The 19870-nt window shown below is 40.9% G+C and overlaps 1 protein-coding gene and 1 pseudogene across 2 annotated transcripts; both read left to right on the forward strand.

Annotated features, from left to right (window-relative positions):
- Positions 1-4870: 4870 nt before the first annotated feature.
- Positions 4871-6113, forward strand: LOC147889277 (uncharacterized). 2 transcript variants are annotated; one of them, XM_087391161.1, is made up of 2 exons: positions 4871-4905; positions 5426-6113. In XM_087391161.1, the coding sequence occupies exon 2, from the start codon at positions 5434-5436 to the stop codon at positions 5938-5940; it is 507 nt and encodes a 168-aa protein (XP_087247287.1). In that variant the 5' UTR covers positions 4871-4905; positions 5426-5433; the 3' UTR covers positions 5941-6113. The 2 variants fall into 2 exon arrangements, with proteins under 2 accessions (XP_087247287.1, XP_087247286.1); XM_087391160.1 differs by lacking the exon at positions 4871-4905 and adding an exon at positions 5261-5344.
- Positions 6114-10862: 4749 nt separating this feature from the next.
- Positions 10863-17779, forward strand: LOC147889278 (ubiquitin-ribosomal protein eL40 fusion protein pseudogene; annotated as a pseudogene).
- Positions 17780-19870: the final 2091 nt, after the last annotated feature.

The raw sequence follows: 19870 nt of genomic DNA on the forward strand, positions 1-19870 counted from the left end.
AGAGAAGAGGAAGGTCGTATATGGTGCACTAGCAAGGGAGGGCTGGCTAGTGCAGGGTTTAGATAGGGGTTTTGCATTCAGTTATTGGGCCCATAGGGGTTTGCATTTGCATTTAGCAACCTCACTCTAGTATCAATAAGTAGACTCTTTCATATAAGCTAGCTTTTTCATTTTTGGCATGCCCCCCTTAGTGAAGATGTGTGGTAAGAAAGGTATTTTTCTAGACATTTCTTTTTATTTTAAGGTGATTCGTCCACGTATGCTTCATTGAATTGTTTATAGGCTGCCTACAACCCCCCGCCTCTCTCTCTCTCTCTCTCTCTCTCTCTCTCTCTCATGGGTAGGCCACATGAATTAAATTCTTCTTTTTTTAACTAGAGCCCCACGCGCTAGCGGACCCTCGCATCGTGCCAACATGAGTATGTGCTCAGCTCGCTAATTGCAAACTAGCATGAGGATTAGCAATTGAGTAAATGCTCACGTCAGTGTGACCATCTCTACTCGGCTGCTAAATACAAATCTCTCCTTAGACCCTCACGCTAACATGAGGGTCTACTCATCTATTAAATTCAAACCTCTCCTCCTTAAAAATTTATCTTAGATTTTTAAAATATGTTTTAAAAAGTCGAAGGACTCGTTTTTTCCCCCCCGAGGGGGCTAGAGGGTAGGGATGCAAACCTCTTTAAAAAAAAGGGGGGGGGGGGCATTTAGTAGCCTCACATCATATGAGGGTCTACTCGGCTACAAAATGTAAACAACCCAAAATCCTTTTTTAAAAATTTTGGGGGGGGTGGGGTAAATTATTAATCTATTTATTTATTTTAGGATTGCATTTAGCAGGCCGAGTAGAACCTCATACTTTTTTCGGGGAGGGTGCGAAGGAGAAAGCATAGATGAGGGGGGATGGGGTTGAGAGGTAACGGTGAGGGGGCATAGGGCTAGCACAAGGGGAGTGCTATGAAAGGGAGGGCCTGCCGAGCGATGAGGAGGATTGACAAGGTAGTGCCGTATGGTGAGGAGAGAGAGAGAGAGAGAGAGAGATGTTAGAACCTCAAAGCAGAGCAACAAACTGAGAATTAAACCAAAGTAGATTTGCACTAGTGAAGAAGGAGCAACCAAAACTTTAAAAGACATAGTACGTGCATGTGTGAGCCAAATGACTATGCAGTGGAAGTCTGTACAATGAGTACAAGCTAGTAGATCCTTTGACTCTAGGAACAAAATCGATAAAATTAGTCCCGAAAGGCTGGGAAAGAATGCCTAAAAGAATGAGGTGTGCTTGGATCAAAGATTGGTCTATTAAAATTTTAATTGCATATATAATTGTATGTATGATTGTGTGCTAAACTTGTCATAAATCTTTAAGGACCATGCAATTAATTTGTATAAGATGCATCCAAATGTGAAGCTAATTAGTGCAACTTAGAGTACATGATCCAAAAGGTTGTGACATACAAGAATGTTGCCGACCCAAAAGAGCTCAGAGGTATGCTGTAGTAGAGTAGTCTCTGTAATAGGATGTAGGTGTTGAGATTTGTACACTAGGATGACTAGAGAGGTTTAAATCCACATCCACGTGATTGGTGATGAGGATAATGGATGGGATTTAAAGTAGGAGATGCTGGCTTAATTTCCTATTTAATGGGTGGTCACCCCCCTTGTATGGTGTGGATCATTCTTAGCCTTCCATGTTACGAAGGTGATAGTTAATCTCATATCTATCGGATTGGCTCTACTTCTTGTGGTTGTCCATGTTCTTCGTGTGGATTGGCTCTACTTCTTATTGTCCTCCATCTTCTTCTCTCCTCTCTCCTATCTTGTGAGCATCTCCTCCTTCTTGAGCACTCTCCCTTCTTTCATAACATGGTATTAGAGCCTTGCAAGTTCCTCCCCTTTTCAACCTTGCCATTCCTAGCTCTTTTTCTTTAGCTACTCTGGTCTCCTTCCTTAATCAGATGGTCTTTGTTTTGCTGATGGAGTTGGTTCCCTGGCTCCTTTGAGAGGTGTTGGAGCTACTTGGAGGTGGTTCATTCTCTCTTATCAAACATGTTGTTTTTAGCTTTAAGAAGTGGTGGTTTAAATCAGAATGCTATAAGGCTCTTTTCTTCAATGTTAATGGCTAGGAGACTCTAATTCTTAGCGTGAGTTCTTAGTGCTAGCAACGCATGTATCCATGCATCAGAGTCTCTATCTAAGTAGCTTTATTTGATGAAGGTCTAGCTGTACTAGTACAAGCTTATACTCTGGTGTTCATCACCTCTTCTTATACTGATGCTTTGTTGTGCTTCCTTTTCTCATAGAAATCTCTCTGGTGCTCTATCACCAAGAGGTTCCAATGGTGGTTATTGAAGGTTCAAGTGCTACACGTCTACAAAGAAACTCTGATGTTGGTCATCATTCATGAATGGATCCTTGTCTTCTACAATAATTACCCATTGTTCCATATTATTCAAAAGGGCTTTACTGTTGTTTTCCTATTTATCGCCATTCTAAGCCTTGTCTATTTCATCACTATATCTAAACTAGCATCATGTACCCTTAGCACCACATGCAGGTTAGACTCGCCTAGATTCCAAGAGAGAGACTTTTCTAGTCTAGCCATCAACAATCTCTCTCTCTCCACACACACACACCCACCTACATATTATATATATACATATACATAATATATATATATATATACATACACACACACACACACACACACCTACATATTATATATATACATATACATAATATATATATATACATAATATGTATATATATTATGTATATGTATATATATAATATGTAGGGGGGTGTGTGTGTGTGGAGAGAGAGAGAGAGAGAGAGAGAGAGAGAGAGGGAGGGAGGGAGGGAGGGAGGGAGGGAGATAAATGGGGCTATTAATAGAGTATCGAAGAGACAACAAGAAGCGAGCGAGTTGAGGTTTGAAGTGTAAAGTGCTAGTCCATAGAGCTCTTTTGGATGGATTTCTTAAAAGAGCATAATTGAAAATCAAAAGATATTATCTTGCAAGACAAGTAGTCCTAAAGCCCTTATGACATTGTGGCAATTTTATGGGAAATGGAAAATTAATGCCAAGGTAAGGCTCACATTCTATTCCATTTAAATGGGCAAGGAGAAATGAGGAAAAGGTGGGTTGGCCTCCTATGATTTGACAACAAAACAAGCTTGGGCACAAACTAATAAGGGCTATACTTACCGGGAGAGGAAAGAGTATCTGGAAGCAGCCAATGCCAACCTTGTTTTCTTGGGTTTTCTCACAAAACCATTAGCTCTTGAGGTCAATGGTTTGTGGAAATATGAAGCATTTGAGGATTGAAAATGACATTTTCATCAAACATTATGATATTTAATTTGAGGAATTAGTTTTTCCCATAACCATTATGATATATAATATGAGTAATTAGTTTTTTCACCAAACATTATGATATTTAATGTGAGGAATTACTTTTTCCATAAAACCATTCTGCCTCCCTTCTCAACTTTTTCTCAGTGAGATTAACCAAAGTTAAATGCCCTCGCCCCCCTGAATCAAAAAGTTAAGGTAGGTTAAGCCTCTCCAAAAATTAATCCCCGCTCCCTTGCACCTCATTGCCCCTTGCCTCCCGCCTCCTCTAGCATCCCCTTTCCCCTTAGTGCTTTTCGCCTTGCCTCTCATCCTCTTCCTCTTGTCCCCTCCCCTCTCACGTCCCCTCCTCTCGCCTCTCTACGCATGTCCCTCACCCCTCCCTCACTCTTTTGACCTCCCTCTCCCCTTCGCTCTCCTCCCCTCTCCCATTTGTCGCTTCCCCTTCCCTCTCTCTGTCTCGCCTCTCCTGCCCTCCCCACTTGCCATACTTCCTCCCTTCCCCTCTTGCCTAGCTCCCTCCCTTCACCTTATGTTTCCACTTGCCCTCCCTTGTGTCTTCCCTTCCCTTTCCCTCATTCCCTCCCTTCGTCTTCTGCTCATCCTTTCCCACTCACCCTTCTTCTCCCTGTTCTTTGTAGCATTAGCTCACGTGCATATGTCAGCATTATGTTAGGGTGTTTAGCTTGGGTTAGGTCTAGGTAGGATTATGTTAGGTTGGGCTAGGTTGGATTGGGTAAAGGTCTAGTTGAATTAATGTGATTTACAAAATGCAATGTGAATAGGGGTTTTGGCATGGCATCTTTAAAGATGAAAATAGAAAAATGAATCATAGATTGCAATTATACATTTCCCCACCATGTAACACCTTTTACATAAAGATGCTTGGGTTTTTCTTTTAGGTAGTTTTATTCCTTGTATTCTTGAAAGGAAGGTTTGAGCTTTTGCTTTTGAGAGCCTTTGATTTCCCCACCATGTAACACTTTTTACATAAAGATGCTTGGGTTTTTCTTTTCGATAGTTTTATTCCTTGTGTTCTTGAAAAAGAAAGGTACAAAGGTTTGAGCTTTTGCTTTTTAGAGCCTTTCATATTTTATTAGAGCCATACACGAAGCTACAAGGTATTATAATATAAATGCCCCTTCCCTCTTTTGTAAATTTCCAATTGTAATTTTAAGAGTTTCAAATAAGGAGATCATCCTACATGAAATGCTTTTTAATAGTCCAACTCGCTTTAAAAAATCGTTTACTACATCCAAAAGCCCTTGCTACTAGGAGGTATTTAATTGGCAAGCCCTTTATTCCACCTCCCCTTAGTTTAATCATAGCCATCATAGCCCCCCTATTCAGTTCGCTTTGCTTTGCTTTTGGAGCTTTGCTTTGAGGACTCATCAAGCAAGTCGTCTGGAGTAGATCGAGAGCACTGCTCGCCGAGTTGGACAACTTCCATCTTAAGCAACGGTTAGATTCTTGTCTTTTAAAAACATTCGGGTGTTTGTTATGTTCTGCATGCAGCCGCTCGCCGAGTTGCACAACTTCCATCTTCAGCTATGGTTAGAGCTATGGTTAGATTCTTGTCTTTTAAAAACATTCGGCTGTTTGTTATGTCCTGCATGCAGCCGTTGTCTCACTGCTTGGAGCTTGTATTCGTATACATCCCAAGACTCTTCTCCTAAGATGCAGAAGTCGGGCAACCACATAGCTCATCAACGATGCTGGCCTTGGTGTTTGCAAGCTTGCGTACTTCAATTATCACTGAATCTGTTGCCGTTAGCTTTTGGAAGCTTATATGCGCAGTAGCACTGTAAAACAATCTTAATTCTTAGAAAGCATGATATACTCGCAGTCTAGATATGATGGAGAGTGTCTTTCGTGGGCAGTTTTGGCGAGTGTCAAACGGGGGCTTCCCTAATATCCTCACTTCCATTGTTCTGTTGTTCCCATGTTTTTGCATGCTGCTTTATACCTCCGCTTAGTCAGCAGGATTGGTTGGTAAGTGTATTTCTTTTGTGGATTGACCAACCGTTATTCAAACAGATCGACTACTGATCAAGTGATCAATTTCTTGACCAGATTGAGAGATGGAACCCCTCGCCCAATTGAAGCAAGACTTCGGATATCAGCAGAATGGATTCTTAGCTCTCATCAGAAAAATGGAAACCTGTTCCCGCAGCTTAGCAACTTTGCAATGTGATTGCGCCAGACTTCAACGCACCATTGGTGCGATGATTAAACGCAGTTTTGATGAGATGATTCACAACGAAACCATCATGAATCAATTACAACCGGTTGAGAGTCAAGGAGCGAATTCTCCTAGTGAGCAATCCTGGATTGAGAATTCGGCATCCCAGAAGGAAGCACCTGCACCCGAGAAAGAAGCATCTGTTGGAGCACAGCTTCCACAAAAGCGGGTTGCAATCACTAATCAATCAAGCAACAAGAGGAAGTGGCCTCGCACGTCAGTAATACGAGACTACCCGGATTTCTGCGGTCCTATTCGAGAGAAGGAAATAGTTGAAGAACATCTAACGGAAATATTCGACCATAAGTCATCACAGTCTTGGAAGTTAAGTGAGGAGGACATGTAACTATTGGCTCTCAATAGACATGTACATTGGTTTCTTTTCCAAAAGCTTAAGCAACTAGAATGCTTGGCGGGATGCTTGGCCAGCTAAGTAGCTAATAATAGGCCAATTCATCTAAACTTTTAGAATGGGCCACATGGCTTCGTAGGATTTTAGAGTTTCATAAAACCCTCTAGTGCTGGCCAAGTAAAGATTCACTACCACAAAGCTTTTCTTTGCACCTAGCAGGATGTATTATACGTCAAATTTCCCCGAAGATGGATGTAATGTATATTTGTAGTTCCCTTACGCTTAAATTGGTGAAGAGAACTCTTCTTTGGTTTTTCTTCTCTCTCTCTCTCTCTCTCTCTTTATCCCCCCTTCCTCCATAAATGCTTTATTTCTGGTTTGGAACATATTCCTAGCCTTTCAAAGGGATCTAGAAAGGGTATGAGATAGCCATCATTCAAACTAAAAGCCATATAAAGAATTAAGTGAGCCTAATCATTTGGAGAAAGTGTGATTAGCAAGCCCGAAAGGGTGTTCAAGTTAGAAGAGAGAGTAAGGGCACCCTTGCGGCCTAGAACCTAATCTGCAATGCCCACATGAATGAGAAACACACATAACTTTATGAGAGTCGAATCAAACCATCAAGAGAAGCAAGAATGAAAATTTTAGTTATCATAAATTAATGAGAAAGAATCTAAAACATTTGTTGTGATTGACCAAAGTATCATTAAGATACTGGGAACATTTGCCATTAATTAAAATCTCTTATGGGATAAAGAGCACACTATACACATACTCTCACCACAAAAGAATAAATCCTTTTAGGTAGATGATTGATAGAATTGACAAAAAGAATGCACATTTAACTACACTCATAATGCCTTTGTCTATTCCATGTACTTAGCACTAACCTTTATCATTTTATGGGCTCCCATAAGAATCATTAATACCCCATTTGTTTTATATACTCTTTTTATCTCAAAATACTAGAGTTTTTCTCCCTATTTTAGAAATTCCTCATGGCCTTGAATACATATTGGCCTTTTCACCTTGCGATTGCAAATGCGATGGATAAGCTCATCAAAAACATCAATTTTGCATTCTTCTCTCTATCATTTTAGTAATCTAACCAAGATCTTCACTACTATCAGTTTTGCATCCTTCTCCACAATTAGCACAAGGCATGATCAAGCATAGCTAACTACAAAACTATTTGGGGGCACCGTTTGACACGTCAACCATAATCTCAAAACCGTCTGGTGTGGTTATGGTGAAGTAAGAAACTAAAGGGCGCGGCAGTTCTTGCATTAATGGGAGTGTAGAGGGTCGGGGACTAGGGATTAGGCCTAGGAAACAATGTGGAGTGCATAAGTAAGGCCTAAAAGGGAATATATGTTCTAAGGGTCCATATGGACACGTGGCACTCAAGAGAACACCATGTGGCAAGCACTGGGCTACAAGGGAGGATTCTAGAGGGAGCTCAGGAAAGGAGGTTTGGAGATGAACCTCATAAGAGAAGGGAGTCGATGAGCTCATGCAAAAAATCCAAGGCTGGGTGGAAAACTAGGACAGAGCCCTCTATCTTGGCGTGTTTGTATTATTGGTATCAGATTTAATAGATCATTATAGTTTGCGAATGACGAGAAATATTTTGGAGGGTTGATCCATTTCGTGCAAGCTGCAACAACATATACTAATTTGCTTGTCTTTGCACGAATACTTTTGAAGTCACCCATTGGAAATGTGAAGCGTTGCCATCGAAAAACAAACTCAATGCAATGCACACTGTGCATTCAACCTTATTTGGAGAGAGATGACAGCAGTGAGCTTGCAACAGTCCTTACCATCTCGTCTTTGCGGATGCTTGCTCTTGGGTTCAGACGGCTATAAATGAAGCAAAGAGAGACACAATCACACACAATAGCAGCATCATAGCATGATAGCTTGTCTTTAGCCTTTCGTCATGTTCTACTCTTAATTTATCTTGGTCAAAAAAGGCCCCTCGGTACAATCTGGATCGCCGCCCATCTCGAATGTAAGCTGCAAAAAAATAATCGAATCACAGAGACTAATATATTAAGTGATTTTTTTGATTCGATACTATTTTCAAAGGCGCCCGAGCAGACAGATTCATAGAGAGAGAAGCTTTAAGAGCTCCCACCATAGCCGACTTGCTTGCCCAGAAGAAGCCATGAAGATAAGAGCATGGGAGTACAGAGAAGAAACGCAACAATTTACAGAGAAGAAGGTCGCCACATCATACAAAGGTTGAAAAACCTTTGGGAAAAGCCATGTCATCTTTTCCTTTATACCCCTCTCTAATCTAAAAGCCTTAAAGCCTTTTCTTCCTTTCTTTCCAAAGGTTTGAGGGCCCTTTTTCACCCTTTTCCTTCTCCAAGATTTTTATATGCCTACAACTTATTAGCCTTGCTGGTTTCAAGTGGAAGATCGAGGAGTTAGAGATTAAAGAAAGCATGGGATCGAAAGAGAAGTTCATGAAACAAAGAAATTGTGCCAACCTCAACGATGAATTCAAGGCCATCGAACAAATACCAAGGAAGTGGGCATCATATTTTTTTCTCTGGCATAAAGCACTTGGCTTTATAATTTTTGGAAAATGCGCATCTTTAAAAATGATAACTCCAGAAAGGGACAATATGGTTAGGGAGGCCAAGGAAAGGGCTAGGAAAAGAAAAGCTGTAGTTGGAGAGGAAATACATGAGGAGGTACAAATTGAAACTCAAGAGGTAACGTGGAAATGGAGGACATAGATTACAGTGATTATGGAATTTCGTACACAAAATTCACTAAACTTGAAACTCGAATGCAAAATATAGAAACACAACTAGGAACTATTAGTGATACATGGAAAACCCTAGCTAAAGCCATAACCAAGTTAGCTGATTCTCAATCGGTAACTTCTACAAAAAAATCACCGACTCCTCCTTATATCAAGTTGAGAGGTCCACTTCTCGACTTAGAGAAACCTCTAACATCCTTATAAACTTGAAATCGCCAATTTTCAATGGAAAAGAAAAGGTGTGCAATAAAGATGCGATTAATACATTCTTGCAAAAGTGGCAAGACTTCCATTGACTAAGGAATATCCCTCCTGAAAATCAAGTCGTGGAAGCAAGACTTTCCCTTGGAAATAAGGCCTATAAATGGTGGATGACCCTCAGAGAAAATGATATAATTCCTAGGTAAACTCCAACCTTCTACGGTGGGGGTTTGCATAACTTCGTGCTCTATCTTGATCCCTTCTTATGCTATTTTTAGCTAAATTAAGCATTTGATTCATATCTTCAAGAAAGTATTTGGCCGCTTGAACCTTCTCTTTTTCAAGTCCCACTGCCATTGGGGCTCTTGGTTGAAATCCATACATCATCATGAATGGACTAAGACATGTAGCTGAATGTTTGGCATAGTTATATGCAAATTCTAATATGGGCAAATATTGCTCCCAATCAATTTGCCGTTTACTTACATATGCTCAAAGCATATCCTCAATGATGTGATTGACTCTTTCAGTTTGACCATCACTCTTTCCTAGTTGGCCCTTTCATAATCCTCTTTCTTCAAGAGAGGATAATTTTGTGTTTGAGGTTTCTTAGGTGGTGCTTAAGGAACTTCCTTCTTAAAGTGCCCCTTCCTTTTCAAATTGGGAAAATTTGTTGAACTTAAGAAGAAAACATGTTTACTCTGAAGTTCCAACTTTGGATTTCGTCGTCATATCGTTGTATATTTAAGCATACTTAATTGCTTTCTCAAAGGTTTTGAAAGAATTTCTTTTCACCTCAACCTTATAAGTATCTTTGAGACCTCTCACAAAACCCTTTATCTTTTGGAATTATGAGAAAGTCTACCTCAAGGTACCTGAATCTTTAGAATCTCTAAAGATAGGTAAATGTTCGAAGTTGTCTCCTAGGTATTGTGGACCATTTACAATACTTAAGAGGATTGGAGAACTTGCTTACAAATTAGCCTTACTTGAGGGATGTACAGTACATCTAATTTTTCATGTTAGTAGGCTAAAAAGAAAATCAGGAGATGATGATAATCTCATTGGAAATGAATTCCTAGTTGAACTCATTGAGCCTACATCTTTATCACATGAACCAAAAAGAATTTTAGATAGATAAGAAAAAAGAATACGACACAATATGGCAAGAATGTCTAGTTAAGTTGAGCCTACATCTTTATCACATGAACCAAAAAGAATTTTAGATAGATAAGAAAAAAGAATACGACACAATATGGCAAGAATGTCTAGTTAAGTGGAAAGATAGACCTGAAGAGAGTTCAACATGGAAAAGGTAAGCAATCTCCAGAGGAGGTTTCCCAATTTTGTTTTTGAGGACATAAACCATTCTTAAGGGGAACCGAATGTTACTTCAGCCATAATCCCAGAGCCATCTGGTGTGGCTATGGTGAAGCGAGAAATAAGAGGGCTCGATAGAGCTTGCATTAATGGGAGTCTAGAGGGTCAAGGACTAGGGATTACCCTAGGCCTAGGCAACATAGAGTGCATAAGTAAGGCCTAAAAGGGCATAGATGTTCTGAGGGTCCATATGGACACATGGAAATCAACAAAACACCATGTGGCAAGCACTAGGCTAGGAGGGAGGATTCTAGAGGGAGGATTCATGCAAAAAATTTGAGACTGGGTGGAAAACTAGGACATAGCACTCTATCTTGGGATGTTTGTATCAAACTGGTGCCATCTATATACTGAGCATGTCAACCACTGTACGTGGAGACTATCTCCATGTTGGCACATGCCAACTAGGCTGATGCCCCACATCAACCACCATGATGGGTGCCTAGTAGACCACATTGGCCATGTCAACCAAAATAAATGGTGATTTTACTACCACGATGGCACTCGTCATCCAGCCCGACAACCTAAGTTAACATTGCGGTGGTCCTATTGCAACATGCAAATTTTCATGTAGGCCAAGATGGCACATATAGACTAGCCTGATGGCTTAGGCCCCAAGTCAACCAATGTAGTGGCCCTATTACATGACATGTGTTTGCAAGTGCCATGTCAACCACCATAGGTGGTGACTATTGCCATGGTGGCACACATCAATTATCATGGGTAGCCCAAGTCAACTATCATGGTAGTCCTATTGCAAGTCACATGTTTTCATGCTAGCCATGATGGCAAACATCAACTAGCCCAATGTCCTAAGCACAAGGATTACATATTCACATAATCACATGCATTTTTTGCAAAATGTATATATTCATGGATATGTGTTTCACAAAATGATGCATTTCTAGTCTTGCTGATACTAGCGATAAATGGTAAATTTATCACTAGCAACTAAGCATTTACCAATTGATAGAATGAGTACTATGGACAACAAAGGTGCTAGTACTTATATGGTAAAGACAGTAGGATACTAAATTACCACTAGTATCATTATTACTGGTGGTACATGGTCTAGTACCCTTGTTAACATTACCTTTATCATCCGCAATAGATTACCACTGGTGGTACATGGTCTAGTACCTTTACCATCCACAATAGATTGCCACCGGTAATGGCTATAACGCTTTTATTGCCATGCCTATATAAGAAGCCAACCATACCATTTTTGCTACTTTGGATTTGAGAGGCAATTTTACTCTCTTTCTTAAGCCCCACCCAAGGAGTAACCTAGGGAGTAGTTCCTTGTCCCTAGGGTGCTAGATTGGACTACTCCAAAGGTCAGGTGCTTGGGCTCTCTTAAAGGGGGAGGTGGTTTTTGTCTCTCCTTTCTTTTTTGGATGCATTTTTTGTCACCTACTATATGTTGTACACCACAAGTTGCACTAAGATATGGTGTAGATATGGTATGCAAACTTTTGCACATTTTTTTTTAAAATATGAAGGTTATGATGGCTCTATGTGCAAGCATGCTATCACTTGCACTAACAACTTGGCGCAAGACAAGCTAGTTAATCAGGTGCTTTGAGAGCAATCTCTAGAGCAGATGAATAGCATGTCTAAGAGAGAGATGGAGGCCTCTAGGCAACAACATCTAGCTTTTTAGACACAATTGAGTAAAATACTTCATGATGTGAACTTGTGGATTGTTGAGCAATTTCAATAACCCAAAGTTTGCAAAAACAAGCACGGCGCAGCCTCTTTTTGGAGACATAAAAGAGAGATTAGATATAGATACAGCCTAAGAACTAGTTAGCTATGTCCCTCCCTCTCTGCTTATTACTCCATTGGCTCCTTATCCCTTTCCCTCTCTAGAGCCACTAGATGGGATAGGATACATGCAACCTGAATGGAAAAGTCATTACATAAACATTATATAAATTAAAAGAATCTACTTACAAAAGTAAGAGTGACTAGAGCCTTACCTTTGCCAAACTATTGTAGACCAATCAAGATATACTTCATTTGACTCAAGCTTTTGATGCTCAAGCTTGCCTCATCTAGCTAGCATACGATGAACGAGAAGAGTCTATACCAATAAGAGTTTTCCATGAGAAAAAAGAAGGTCAAGAGAAGCTATGAAAATCTAAAATGAAATGCATCGATTAACAAGACGTTAAGTAATAAAGATATGCACACTATGTAGGGAAAGAACCTTGGCCATTGCTCCTAAGGTGAGAAGGTATGACATTTTGTTGTTCAACTTGTGTTGCTTCTTCACTATTGATTGTACTTTTAGGGTCTCACCTATACTCATCCTCGTTTTGGCACTAATGCTCATGAGATACATGATGTGGGGGTGCTAATCCTAATCTTATTGCATCTCAGGTCTCTAGTTTATGGTGGGTCATCACTTCTTATATGTGCTCTAGCATCCTCTTTGTATCAAACTCCAACTCAACTCCAAGTGCTTAGGAATAGACCATCTATCACACGTTCTTATCAAGAGATTGATGATACCAGCCTTTCAACATGTCATTGTCAAAGCATAGTCAATTCAGCATTCATGACTGTCACTTTTCATCCAAAATAACCATATAACATTGGTAACTTGGGAAAATAACCAGTAAACTAGGTAGTTTGCTTTATTGGTGGTATTAATCAAACAATTGGTGGTAATAGGCTAGTTTGTAGACTTTATTTTGATCTAGGAGCATATGTTTGGCAACAAATGTCAGATGCTGGTGGTGACATCTCCTCATAGGGAGAGGCCTTGAGGTGTGGTCCCCCATACTTGGCATAAGAAGAGGTTTGCAGGTGGTGGCTTCAGATGTATATGATTAGGGGGAACTTCTCATAGGGAGGGTAGTATGGATGGGTGACTCCATCCATATCTTGAATGAGGCAACAACATTTTAGCTTTTTGGAGGTGGTTGACTAAGAGCCTTCCTGAAGTGGACTTGGGGATTCTTGGAGGTGACTTCAAAAACCCAATTGCAAAGAACAAGCAAGGTGGAGCCTCTTTTTCAGAGAGGTAAATGATTTAGAGGAGCACGTGGGAGCAACTCATCTTTGTGATTTGTGGCAAGGGTTCTGGATGGAAGGCAAAGTTTTCAAGGCCTATTGGTAGCCTTTGCTTTTCCATTAGACAATGTTGGCTTGATGGAATCCTAGAGAGATTGGATAGATTTTTTGTGCATTGTTGGGCAATGCATAAGGAGGGACCACCAATATTTTGGCAAGTACGACAATGTTGAGGACTTCCCTAGAGAGGGGTTCACATACTTTATGCCTTATTACTTCTAGGGCTTTAATTCTCTCTTTGAGCAATGTATTTTTGATCTACTGCTCTATGTTTTCTGTTGAAAGTCTCTCGAGTTGAAGAAAGAACCCGTCCTTCATTTCATCTAGCCACTTTCTAATTATTGGGAGACATTTCTTTTGAATTTTCACTTGAGCATGTAGCTTGGACACATGTTGTTCTTGAGATTCCTTGTATTCTAAATATTCCTCCTTGAGTCGCTCCAACTCATCTTGGCTTTTCTCTAATTTCTTTTGTTGTTCCTATTGCATGTTGAGCTGTTGCTTGATTGCATCCCTTTCCTTTTGAAGATCTTGAATTTGTCTTGTTAAGTTGAGATAAACACTGTGCTATTGGTCATGGAATGACTTGAGAATGGTCATTGCATGCTCGACCTCCGAACTAGAGACTTTGCTCAATGTACCAAAACATGGTTCTTTTCTTCACAGTGGTGGTGTAGATTTGTTTGCAAAATCGAACAGAGCAGTAATGAAAGGAGCTACCTTGGAGTGCTTGTTAGTGCTCCTCAGGTCCTTCTTGGACACCTCAGCCATGAGTCTAGAGTGGAGCACATTTGCCCAAGAAATTTTCATGCCCTTGTCCATGGCTCAGATGATTGCACAGCTCTCGCAACTCATGGTGTTTGTCTTTACAAGCAATTGAACCTGTTCCAAGTACCATTCGAGCTACTATCATCATCGAGCAAGGTCTTGAACTTTGTTGACAAGTTTCTAGAGGTACGAATTCCTTTTGCATGTTGGCCTCCACATTCTTGTCGTAAGTGTCCTCTTCTTGTGTGAGGGGAAGGTTGCACACATGCGAGATGACAATTGGAGTTGCCATTAGAGTAGGTTCGATCATACCTCCATTCTTTTGGAAGTGCTCATATAGCTTCATAGCATCAGTCTGGGATTTCCATGTGTTCCAAGGCAAATTTGCATAATCCAGGAGAGCGACTTTCTGCAGCCACTTGCAATGTTATGTGGGGTTGAGTGACATGAAACACCTTGAAACTTGTCTAGATCATCTGCTTCTTTGCTGGGCATGTGATCTATTCATCATCCAACTCATCTTCATTTGGAAGAGCCATAGGAAACAGTTCAGGGTCCTCTATGCCCTTCTTTCGAGGGCTTTTTTGAATGGGCATTTGTCCTTTCTTCTTCGCATCACATCTTCTTGTATAGCTATGTCACTGAGCAATGTCAAGTGCAAGCTGACTACTATGTTTACTGATGCATGGGTGAGAGTGAGTGAGTGTTTTGGGATCATATAGATGGGGAAGAAACCTTCAGAGTGCGAGTAGGGTGTCAGTGGGGACTCGAGATCATAGAATGTGATATGGGCTAAAGTGTGCATGCTGCTTGTAGTTGATGGTTGGCACTTGTGAAATTGGAAGTAGCCAATGAATGTCGATGAAAGTGAATGATTACTGTGCGTGATGAGTCCAGATGCAATGGAATGTTGGATTTTTGTGCCCAGAATATGTGAGACTTGTTGACGGCAAGTGCAATGGGATCTCGTACATTTAGCTTGTTGGCTGATAGATGTTGTTGGGTGCTCGTGGTTGGGGCTGTGGAGGAATTTGGGCATAGGTATGGTAGAGTATCTTTGCTTATCTTTATTGGTCAAATTGGTGTCAGATGTGCCATTGGCCTCCCAATAGTGTCGGTGCGGGTCAGGCCGATGCTAAAAAGCCTTTTTCTTTGATTGCCTTGTGGAGTCGGGATCTTGGTCGGACCGTATTTGAGTGGAGTTCAATTAGATCCCGTATTTTTTATTGTACTTGTTGGCGAAAGCTGCTTCTGAGAACTCTGTGGGCAATCAGACTATGGTCTAACTCCATGTCATCACACTTGGTGTTGTATTGTGATGGAATTACAAGTGGTTAGGCTTATGGCAATTTTGTCATGTGGATGGGATGGTACCTTTGTCCAAATGGGTGTGCATGGTCACGGATATATTTTTGCCTTGCCTCTGGAGTGCGCTTGCCAATCTGACTTTGTGCATGTATTGATCTTTGCAGATCGATTGTCATGTGCTATTGCTCCATGTTAAGTGCATGAGGCTATGCTCCCACTTGTCTTGGTTGGGTTTTGGAGGTGTCGGGGTCACTGGCAAAGTTTAGTTGTCTTTGAGGATGATCTGGGTATTGGTCAGAAATTTTTGCTCTTCCTCCCTATCATGTCAAATCAAGATTTGGATAGCTATCATGTAGTGGTCTGCAAGAGTCAACTGTCATTGTCTTTTCCAAATTTTCACTATTCTCATTGTCATCATGAGTCTCCATTGCTAGAGCTGCTTCTCTTAATCTAGTTATCATTCTCTCTTTTTGCTCCTTATACTTTGGGTCTGTCAGGGAATCACATATAAGATGTCATTGCATTGAATGGTATCAACTGACTAGTGATAGTTGGCATCACAAAGCCAGTGATATCGTGAAATTCAGCAATTGGCTTGCACTCAATTGGAGTAAACTAGGAATTCAGTGTGGCTGTTTGCTCTTTGGCCGTGTTGTGGATCGTTGTCGGATGTAGGTCCAGTGTTCTTTCTGTACCTATGTCATATTGATAGCAATCGCAACTTGATATATATTAGTATAGGCTTAGATACATACCATATTAGTCTTAGTTTCTGATGGATCAAGACCCACATATGGTTTGAGCCAAAATCCATTGACAGGCTTGTCAAAAAGATTGCCATGAAGATCAGCTAGTTTGAATGTTCCTTGATAAAAAATTTCCATTACCTTGAAAGGTCCATCATATCTTAGCTTGAACTTTCTTGGTTGCTTTCCAAGCTTTGTGTTAAACATTAAAACTAGATCACCTTTTTGGACTAATTTGAATTTGATATTTCTGTTGATCCAAGCAGCTCTTCTTTTTTGAATGATGTCTCTAATGTAGGAGCTCTGAAGCTTGTCTTCATCTAAGTGCAATAATTGTTGTAGTTTGAAATTAATTGATTCTTCTGGTGAAAGCTTGTGCTCTACAACTACTCTTAGGCTTCCTACAACAAACTCCATCGAAACTATAGCCTCACAACCATAGACCACCTGAATGGTCTGCCACATGGCATGGAGGAAATATCCCACATGTGAGCAAGCAAATGGATGTAAGTACCCTCACCTACAAAAGGGAGGTTCATTTGAAGTAATATCAATCAAGCACTTTGCACTATCTCAAGATTCTCTTTATGAGTCCAAGCTAATCTATCTTGGAACCTAATTGACTTGAGATACATGTCATGAGCACTCTCTTCATCATGTTTCCACATAGGTTCCATCCACCTTAGAGTGCTCCATAGATCCTGAGGCACGCATGTTTTGTCATGGTATCAGAGCATAGGTTTAGCTCTCCTAGTTTAGCTCATTAGTAGTTCACTAGGATTGCTTCCATTCCTAGATTAGTTGTAGGCATGTCTTAGGAGCTCATGTTTTTCTCCTAGGTTAGTTTTTAGTTTTCAGATTGAAAGAATTCCGTCCATGAAAGTTGAAGATTTCCATTCAATTGTTTTGTGAGAGTTCCATTGTGAAAAAGAGAGAGCTCTTGTGAGTTCACTCTTTGTGCTGAGAGAGAGAGATCAATTTTTTGTTCTAAGGAGAAAGACTCGCATGGCAAAAGCAACCACCGCAACTTCTGCTTGTAGTCCTCCATAGCTTGAAAAACTGCTTTAATGGCAGACAACTCCTTCATCGAGGACTCGTTCTAAGCAACATTTGCGTTTGTTGCATTCTCTGCGAGAGACTGGGCACCTTTACGGGCCTTCTTGAGATAAGCCTCTCCAAAACAGGCAAAACCATCACCCTCGAGGTCAAGAGCAGCGATACTATCAACGTCGTCTCATATTTGCGGGCAAGCAATTGGAGGATGGCTGCACTCTGGCAGACTATAACATTCAGAAAGAGTCTACGCTCCATCTGGTGCTGAGGCTGCGGGGTGGAATTATCGAGCCTTCCCTGATGGTGCTAGCAAGAAAAGATGATCTGCCGCAAGTGTTAGGAACGTCTGCATCCACGAGCTGCAAATTGCCGGAAGAAGAAATGTGGACATAGCAACCAGCATCGGCCCTTCAGCTGCATCAAGCGACGCAGCAGCCCCGAATGTCTCCAATCTGCAACAACGATGTCCAACGCCTACTACGAGCTCGCCAACCCTGCAGCACTCTCAAAGCCATGAAACATTGTGCCATCTACGATTACTAGCTGCCACAACCGCAAAGAAGACTCTCGCATCAAACGGCTCCTACGACGACTCGCTGAGCTCCAGCCTCCCGCAGCGCCATCGTCATCACAGCGCAGAGAAGCTTCAAGCTTCCTCTTTCTTCTCCAAGGTCTCCACACAAAAAGACACATGGCAGATAGGACCCGTGGTTCAGTTTAGCTAACTCCAAGTTTGGTTTAGTGGTCTTTGGTTAGCAGAGTGCCAGTTGGCAGATAAGACTTAACTCTAGTAAGGTCAAACATAGCCATGGTTAAGTTATGTGGTTAGTTAAAAGTTCCACCTAAGCACACAGAGTCCCTTGCTAAGCACAATATGGAATTCAGCATGTGAATCCCTTTGCCACATCATCAAAGGCCCTTCTTCTTCACAAAAACTTCGACAAGCCATAACTTGCAATCCAGGAAGAATTTGCACACGCTCCAAAAAGGAAAAGTGATCGTCTTTTCGAGCTCCACGCGCCTGTTATGTCAAAATCATTGTATGCAATTAGACACTGCCAATATTGAAAGAATTCAATTGGTAAGACCTTTGCAACAAATGGAAAAGCAAAGCATGAATGCACACATCATTGTCATAAGCATGCCAAAAGCACAAGTGTATGAGATGACCATAGCCCGAAACATGGCATCCACACCGAAAGCATTAAGGCACATGGAAGAACAAAGCATCATGCATGAAGCTACCCCAAGCAAAGAAGCAAATGCCATCGCCATCAAGCCATGAGCCAAAAGGTGACATCAATGAAATGTATTGAGAAACCAAAACCTTGCCAACCTTGCCTATATTTTGTAATCAAGCCTGACCACCTGAGAGTAGCTATGAAAGCACCCAGGGGAGGTATTGACATGTAAAAACCACACTTGACCACCTTAAGTAGTAATGCATGCACTAAGGGGAGGTGATGGATTTGTAACTCACATCTGACCACCTTGCAGTAGCCAAAGGATTATGGCACCAAGGGGAGGTGTTGAGAGTTATGGTGCCATGAGCACATGTAGAGCAAAGGTATGAGTAAAGGGTAAGCTGCCACATGGCATGGAGGAAATATCCCACATGTGAGCAAGCAAATGGATGTAAGTACCCTCACCTACAAAAGGGAGGTTCATTTGAAGTAATATCAATCAAGCACTTTGCACTATCTCAAGATTCTCTTTATGAGTCCAAGCTAATCTATCTTGGAACCTAATTGACTTGAGATACATGTCATGAGCACTCTCTTCATCATGTTTCCACATAGGTTCCATCCACCTTAGAGTGCTCCATAGATCCTGAGGCACACATGTTTTGTCGTTCAATTGGATTATGAATGGAATTTTGCTATATGCTTTAGGAGGATATGTTATGGTGGTCGGGCTCTGGCTTTCTTTTTGTGCATCAAATGTGCCTTGTGATTGATCATTTTTACATATCTATCATCATTGCCATCATTTTGTGTTTTTGTAATTCTTTGCCACACATCTTTCTGCTTGTAGTCCAAATGCTTTTGTGTTGTAGTTAGAACTGAATTGGCTTTGCCTTTTCTGTGTAATTGTGCCTCTTTTGCCTCTTTTGTTGCATTGATTTCTAGGATTTGATCTAGAGCTTTGTTTCTTACTTTTTCTTGCTCAATCCAATCAATAGGCTTGATTATATTTTTTGGGGTTTCTTCCATTCCTACTGGGGGTTTTTCTTCCTTTGACCTTGTTATTACCATTGTCTCTACATCTTCCTTAGGCTCTTTTATCCCGGTTGTGTTTGTGCTCGATGTACAATTACTTTGTACTCCAAGAAATGATATGTTCTGAGTAGTAATATGGATTGCTTTTTCCATCTGAACATCTTATTGATGTAAATTCTCTTTGGAATCTTCAATAATTGGTCATAGACTTGCCATGTTTACACCTGCTGGTGGTTGTTATGAAGGATTTGGGTTTCCCCTTGCATTGTATTGGATAATTGGGATCCCTCTTTCTTCTCTATGTTTGCACCATAGCTCACATTGTGGACCTTGTCTGTGGCCATCTTCCCCATAGTAATTGCATGCAATTTGATTAGCTGTTGCTGCTG

Source organism: Dipteris shenzhenensis, chromosome 20 (genome assembly GCF_047967505.1).
Source record: "Dipteris shenzhenensis isolate YYH24624 ecotype China chromosome 20, Dip_SZ_1.0, whole genome shotgun sequence".
Taxonomy (NCBI): domain Eukaryota; kingdom Viridiplantae; phylum Streptophyta; class Polypodiopsida; order Gleicheniales; family Dipteridaceae; genus Dipteris; species Dipteris shenzhenensis.